Source organism: Andrographis paniculata, unplaced genomic scaffold, assembly GCF_009805555.1.
Source record: "Andrographis paniculata isolate CXL003 unplaced genomic scaffold, ASM980555v1 Contig55END, whole genome shotgun sequence".
NCBI classification, from domain to species: Eukaryota; Viridiplantae; Streptophyta; class Magnoliopsida; order Lamiales; family Acanthaceae; genus Andrographis; species Andrographis paniculata.
The window spans coordinates 3,933,947-3,941,659 of record NW_026137590.1 but is presented as its reverse complement, the minus strand read 5'-3'; the positions used below and the strand labels follow the sequence as shown (position 1 = coordinate 3,941,659).

The 7,713-nt window shown below is 32.9% G+C and overlaps 1 protein-coding gene across 2 annotated transcripts; it reads right to left on the bottom strand.

The window, feature by feature from the left end:
- Nucleotides 1-2,223: 2,223 nt before the first annotated feature.
- LOC127256492 (uncharacterized) lies at nucleotides 2,224-7,415 on the bottom strand. 2 transcript variants are annotated; one of them, XM_051282528.1, is made up of 6 exons: nucleotides 7,245-7,415; nucleotides 6,686-6,786; nucleotides 5,276-5,348; nucleotides 5,097-5,168; nucleotides 4,167-4,261; nucleotides 2,224-3,139 (listed from the first exon to the last, which is right to left on the bottom strand). In XM_051282528.1, the coding sequence occupies exons 2-6, from the start codon at nucleotides 6,705-6,707 to the stop codon at nucleotides 2,628-2,630; spliced, it is 774 nt and encodes a 257-aa protein (XP_051138485.1). In that variant the 5' UTR covers nucleotides 6,708-6,786; nucleotides 7,245-7,415; the 3' UTR covers nucleotides 2,224-2,627. The 2 variants fall into 2 exon arrangements, with proteins under 2 accessions (XP_051138485.1, XP_051138484.1); XM_051282527.1 differs by having other exon boundaries at nucleotides 2,227-3,139; nucleotides 5,276-5,353.
- Nucleotides 7,416-7,713: the final 298 nt, after the last annotated feature.

The following is a 7,713-nucleotide window of genomic DNA, read 5'->3' as shown; positions in this document are numbered from 1 at the left end:
GTTTGGATTTTGAGTTGAGATTTGAATAGTAAAAAAATTGAATTTGAATAGTTGTATGATGTGATATAAATAGGTGTTGATGTGATATTTTGAATGTAAAATTGATTTTTAGTATAATATAAAAAAGAAAAATGAGTGTTTGATTTGATGTGGGGGGGGGGGGGGGGGGGGGAGAATGGAATGAATAATGTATTTAAAATTCAATCCCCCAAACAAACACACCCTTAAAGTCTTATTGTACGAATTTGGAGAATGCAATTAAAAATTGTGATATTTGTGATATTCACGGATATGATTTATATGTGGAGTTGAAATTGCTACAAGAGTGGTCATCTAAGAAAAAATTTAATGCTCTGGATATTACTTCCTTTATCCGATATATGGTGTCTCATTTACCGTAGACACGAAAATTTAGGAATTGTATAATTAGTAAATAATTAAGAATGTTATCGTATAATAAAAATAATTTTAGATTAAGATTAAGATAACTAATTAGTCTAATTAAAATTTAAAAAATTATAAATTAAAATTTTTTAAATGAGATTAAAGTGTATAATTTTTTTCCATAAAAGAAAGTGGCAAGATAAATGGGACAGACGAAAATAAAAATGTGGACACGGTAAGTTTAAAATGTGTTGATTGTTTTCTAATGCAATTGTTGCATATATATATATAGGATATTCTTAACAATCCCAGTGATTGTTGCAACAGCTAAAAGAAATTTTTAAAATTAAAGTTGCTCAAAACTTACTTGCGTAGTTCGATATCCCAAGAAAAGCTAAACGGTCTAGCTATAGTAGCAATTGAAAATAAAATTATGGATAAAGTAAGATATGAAAATTTGACTGACGAATTTGCTTTAAAAAAATGCACGAAAGACAAGACTTTTCAAATGACAATCTTGTAAGTACTTTAAATTTTATATTTTTTGTTTTAATTATGTTATTTATTAAATTCATTGATTTTTTATTTTTTTTATTTTTTTTTCATTCGAATCCTCTTTTGATGAGCATGTCAAGTTTGCTATATAATTTTTGGAAAGCTTGTTTAAATATGGTTTGTTCTTGTTTCTTTTTAGCTTAGTTATTTTATATTATATAAATTTTTGTGTAGAGATTTTATAATAATTAAAATATTGTGTTTTTTTTTTGTTTGTATGAATGTTTATTGAATATATAATTAAAATAATTTTTACTTTTATGGAGTTTATTATTACGGTGGTTAGTGAAACTATTTTGAAAATACATTTGTTTATCGTTAAAATTCGTCGATGATGGCCCAATGGATTAGGCCAGTCGAAATCAATGATTATCGGATTCCCCGGCCTACTCAAGAAAGTATTCGGGCTTGGTCTCGCAACGAAAGTTAATGATTGTAATTATACGGAAAATTAAGCTACTAAATTGACACAATTGGAAGAAAGCAGTATAAACAAAAAGAAATGGAATCATGAAACGGATAATTGAAAAAATAACATGAATTTAGGAATAAAAATAAGAAAAAGAAAACAAGAAAGCAAAATAGATAAAAGTTGGATCGTGTGTATTATTTTATTTTTGGATGGATCTCCCATTCTCAATATTGGCTCCCTTTTAAATAAGCATTTGATGAGCCTTGTCCGTAATCTCTTCACTCTACCTATTTTTATTCCATCATTTTCTCCGATTTTCTATTTTTTGTTTTGAAAAGTTCTTTGAATTAGAGTTGGATTGGGGTTGTTTGGACCAGCTCATCTACTTCTTCGGGATGGGCTGACAATCACCTCCGAAAGCCCAAAATATGTAGGAGTAACAACATTTAATTTTATGTTTATAGGATCTATATTTTATTTTTGTTCAGAATTCTAATAAACAATGTGTATAACTATTGATTATATAGGTACGAGAATCTTCAAAATCTCTCTTTTCAAATCACCTTCTGAACTCCATAAATGCTCAAGAACATCTTCCTAACATAGAATACAAGGGAGACTTACTATTGCAGACAACAAAACATACCTTTCTCTAACTACAAATTAATTCAATCTTCCTGAGACAAACCCTTTGTTGCAGGTTGGTTTTCAACCACGTTTGGGGAGAAGAATCAAGACAATTAAATACAGCTGTTATAGCTCTGATTCTTTCCAATATCTTCACCAGAGCTTGTCAGTCCATCAAGGATGTGTTTTGTCACTAACATCTGCAAGTCCCACATCATAAATATATATACATATATTCATAGTAACCCCTCGAAGTAGCTAGGTTTGTCTTTTGTTTGGCCGATTTATATCCTACCAATGTCTTCTAAATTGAGTTTTCTAACTAGCATGGTTTACAAACTATTGCACTTGCCTTTAGGCTTACTGAGTACCAAAACTCGAAAAGTAGCAAACCACATTTGAAAATCTATATACATTCAAAGTAAATATGTTTTACACAAAGCACTGCAAAAGATTTATAACAATGGCTCTTATAAGCTCTTTCTTTCGCCATATGACCAATCTTTGAGTCTATTGAGATGAACATCGACAGTCAATCTTTTAGAGCACCAATTTTCGATATGGCTACAGATTAAGATGCCAAAAAGCTTCCAAATCTCAGTCATGTCAATAGAATCCACTGAGTGATCCATAAACTCGAGTCTAAAGCTCATCCATTTGTCTTCTTTGTTATGCTGTTCTTGGATCGATTGATATCTCTTTTATCTATTCCGAGGGCATTGGCAAATAGCCTCTTCGCAGCTCCCATTTGCTCATTCCTCGTCTGGCTTTCATGGTTGCTGCTGTCCTTTTGTTCTGACAAAGAGCCTTCCTTTTGTCGTTGGGCTAAGTTGATTTTCTGTTGCGCCAATTTACTTGTAGACGACTCGGCTCCATTGAAATTCTGCGCATCAGATGAGGCATTCGAAGAAGTGTGGCTGTTGCTTCGACAGGAGACATTCATTTGATCCATTCCACCGGAACTGTGCTCTTGAGACGGCTCCTTGTTGATTTTACCAAGCGCATGAGAGATCATACGACGAGCAACTACTGTGTCATTTCTTGGCCTCTGCTTGACCAGGTGAGTCTGTGTATCTGAAGAAAAAATAATGTCCCGGGCAGCTTTATAGTTTGCTTCTCTCTCCTTCAGCGAAGTTTCACCGGCTGTAACATCACTTTGGCCTATAAAAACAATAAGGAAATCATCAATCAAGCAATGTATGGAGAATAATCTTTTATCGCTGTTATGAACTTCACGCCCAGACTAATGCCGTAAGCGCTTTGGCACTGTACATATAAAATATATATATCTCCGTCCAAAGGGACCCCTATCAAGTCATGAATTACTCATATATATAAGCATTTTCAATGGTAATATATTTACTAATACATTTGGTATTTCATTCAGTCAAAAACAAATCAAACATAAGGCTACTGAAAGAAGCCAGCCTAAACCAGACTAAAATTAACCCCAAATAGATAGTGCCAACACCCTTAAGCCACCCGATAAAACATCAGAACAAGGGACACTGCTATGCGAAGCCGCATTGCCCTCACTATCCCTAAATGTCACTCTATCCATAGTATAGATAGAATCGATGAAGCTTCTGCCATAAGCCACACAGGCATCAGTTGGCACACTCCTATTCAAGGATGCCACTGCCAGGCGATGCCCCCATAAAGGAAATCGTTAACTATTAGTGAACCCAATTATGTCTCTAATTCAAGGCTTCATAGTAATATCCCGCGTATAGAAACTAGGCATAGCTAATAATTAGGCTTGGAAATTTTTGTAAATCTTGGCGATTAAAGATGAAGCTCTTCTCCAAAGTGAGATGCACAATATTGTGAAATCCCAAAGTTGGTAGTTTGTAGCTTCCAATCTCAAGGTCAGTAGCATTAAAGCCTCAGCTTCAAACAATCATTTGAAAATATTGATTAAACTAGCAACTCATTCCATGTATTCTTTTGGTTGTTTTGTTGGCTTCTGCATTGCAACCAATTGAGGAACTAACTTACTCTAAATCCAAAATCATATACACCCATACAGGGCTGCCATTATCGACTGTTCTAATTTTTGTAAAATTCACAATGGCACGAGTGACAGAAGCCTTTCTGCAGAATGAAAATCTATCATATCAATGAAGGATGCTAGGGAAACTTATTAACAGAATTTGTTAGCTTTGTTTTACCTGAATCTATAGCTCACCTGTCACAACATTTTTTTGTCTTGGTACATCATAAATCGTAGGAGATGGCACTTCACCAAACTGCCACAGTAAGTCAGTGACGAGGATGGGAGGTCTGCAGTTAAATTAAAAACAATGAGTATAAGAATACTAATGGATACCCAACAAATGCATACATTAAGAACTCAATTTAAAATTTTGTAGATAAATGACCATGAAATAGGGGACTTGGGCTTTCTCCAAGAATAATACAAGATATAAATAAGTATCACATAGTCATATTCAGAAGATTTGGGATGTCACTGGAAATTAGGCTAATATGTTTAGTATAAAAATTGAGCAATCATAGAGAACATGTAGATTTAGGCCTTTTTGTTCAACTTGATTCTTGAACCAAATGAACTAATGATGGAATTTAGTTCATATTACAACCCTAATATGGCTTGGCTCAAACAAAGTCCTTGACCCGGACATTGATGCATATGCCGGGCTCTTTGGTGTTTTGCCTTTCAACTAGGGTATATGCTAAAGTTAAAAAAGATGTTGAAAAGGCAATGTCATTTGATTCAAGAAAATCAATAGTCATTATATCACAGATATTTCAAGGAAATACCATTGTCGAAAGCCCAATCAAATGTTTATGTGTTTCTTTTGGCAACTCAATTGCTGTTAGGCAAAACATATGCATAAAAATTTAATTAGGTGATAGTAAACAATTCCGTGTATTAGTTGGATCTGGGCCTTATGTCATCAGCTTTGGTTGATTTCCAACGTATTTTCCTTATGTTTTGTGATGCCTTGAATCATTACATTTATAATATATCACTCAAAACCCGAAAAAGTATTAAAAGTAACTAATGAACTCAGAAAGCACTAATAACACAAAAAATTATCAGCTGTTAACGACAAATTACAGTGCATAAATTAGTTTTAAAATCTTATTCACCTACATTGATGTCTCTGGGCAGCGCTCCAACATTAGGTGTCTGGCTTCTCCTTCACCAACAGAATGATGAGAAAACCTACAGCGGTAATGTTTTTGTTTTATATTGAGTAGATAATGCTTAAGATATGAAGGTGGAGGTGAATGTGCCAATATATACATACTGTAAAAGAGAAATAAAAATACCCAAAGATCTCAGCAAGACGATGCACGAGCAAACGCTCATAAGGATTCATGGGCTCCAACTCAAGCACTTGACCTATACTGTATGAAGCATCTGTTCAGCTAAAATTATCTTAATGGTATGCAATGCCAGAAGGAAGACAGAAAGATTGAAATGTTTCATAAGTCGATGTTTTCAAAAGATAAGGTGCTAACATATTGCATTTGCCTAAAATAGCTCAGTTTGTAAGAGACTACAATTTATGAAACAAGAGAACTTCATTAGTGTGGATTCTCTTTTGCAGGAGAGAACAATCAAAAACGTAGATCACCACCGAATAAGAGAAACTAAGCAATAGAACTTCAATACTACACAGCATTTCCATTCAATTTAAAAGGAAAACATACGGTAGAAACTGTAAGATCTGTTTATTTTTGGGCTGTGTAAGAGATATTATGAGTGTTTTAGTAAGACGAATAGTGAAGCTTTAGGTCTATATATTTCACTATCTTTTTCTTTTTCTTCCTTATCTATAAATATTATATAATGATAAGAATAATAGTTTTCAAGTATATACACATACACATACATATAATTGAATCCCGTGTGATAATTTGAATTGAAATATTGGCTTTATTCACCCAAACAATATTTTTATTGACGCAATTTTCAATATAATATATATATAAATATATAACAAAAAGTCAACATTCAATACAAATGATTAGTTTTACTATTACTGACACAAGTCCACATTCATCGCATAAAAAATACTTCAATCTAAAACACTAAACAAACACACCCATTATACACTGGTTAGTTAGTGAATTTTTAATTATCAGTATATATGTATATCGTGTCACTTTTATGTTTAAGGAATGATGAATTGTTTCCTCATGAACTCTTTCCAAGATAAAAAAAAAAAAAAAAAAAAAAAAAAAAAAAAAACACTTAAGTTATAACTTTAGTTTACTACAATATGATTAAAATATTAACTAAATCATTCTATATGATAGCAGATTTGTATCCCTCTCACAAAGGGAACACGGCTGTAATGTAATACATTTTACAGAATTATTGTCTACTATAAAGTTTTGTAGAAGTGTCGAATAGATCAATTCTGACGAAAAAACCTAAGGCCCCATTTGGTTGGAGGATTTGGGTTGGAAGTATTTCAAATGACTTAGTTGTGGATTTCAAATCCATCGCCTTTAATATTTCAAATCATTATATTGTGTCATTTCAAATACTTCCTACAACCAAATTACGAATTTTAGTTATATATTATCTCAAATCCAAAGCAATTCAAATCCATTCATTTAAGATCCACCATCAAATCCGAATTAATCCAACCAAACAGGGCATAAAAATAGTTTCCAAGGATCAGTAATTACCTCCAAATTTGGATAGTTTCTACCATTCGAAAAATTTACCTTGTGTCATTCTGAAGAACATCAACTAACATCTCTTCTATCGACAAAATGAGATGCTTGCAAGGCAAGTTGTCTTTAACAAGACTAGCTAACTCTTCAACCTGCATAAGCATCATATACATGGTGAATCACAAAAGCCAGGGACAAGCGAAATATCCATCCAGTATGCAATTACGCAACACAAATACTGCAATGTTCATGCTTTCAAATATACATGTCCATGAATGTTTATGCATGCCTAAAAGGCAGTTGAAATCTTTCTACCAATTCCCCAAAAATATTCATCTTTCTATCTTCAAAACCCCATCAGACCACGACACCATAGTTCATACAAGCCTATAAAAGCTTCAACCCATCTAAATAGGCACAATGTTTGCGAAAAGAGCACTTGGGATTTAAAATTTTCTCTTTTGCTAGATTATGGATGCCTATTTTTGCTAGAGTTGAGGCCTAAACCCAGAACTGTAACATCAAGTGATCATGGATATACCATACAAGCTATAACAGATAAGACATATATGTATGTAAGGGAATCAACAGAAAGAAACGCAGGACTGACCATGGCAAATTGGGTGAGACTCATTGAATCGAACTTTCGAAGAATAGAAATGGTATATCAGTTGCGAAGAATTCTGCTGATGCTCTTGCGGTCTTCGTGAACGAAAGCACCCCCTCTACAATTTTGCCCTAATTTGACAGGTCTGTCTGGGCCCTAATTTTCAAAGATCGCCTGAAATTTCCAAAAGAAGTATATCAAATAAATAAATAGCCTTTGTAACTATTTATTTTTATTAACTTTTTCGAAATATATATATATATATTAAATATTTATTTTTTATTAAAAATTTTATCTTGTTTTCATAAAATATCAAAGTTTTGATTATAGAAAATTTTTGGAAAATTTGTATTTGTTAGGTATGATATTTCATTTCACTCAAACGAAACGGCCGAACCTAATACACTGCCAACTAGATCCGACTGGCAAGTCACCGAACCATGTGTGACAGCTGACCTGAAAATATTTTATT

Excerpts from the sequence above, each read along its gene's own strand:
- LOC127256492 (XM_051282527.1), bottom strand. The coding sequence starts at position 7,268 with ATGAGTCTCACCCAATTTGCCATG. Across the intron at positions 5,354-6,685 it reads GTTCTTCAGAATGACACAAG|TATAGGTCAAGTGCTTGAGT; the intron begins GTAAATTTTTCG and ends TGCTTCATACAG. Across the intron at positions 4,262-5,096 it reads CGCTGCCCAGAGACATCAAT|ACCTCCCATCCTCGTCACTG; the intron begins GTAGGTGAATAA and ends ATTTAACTGCAG.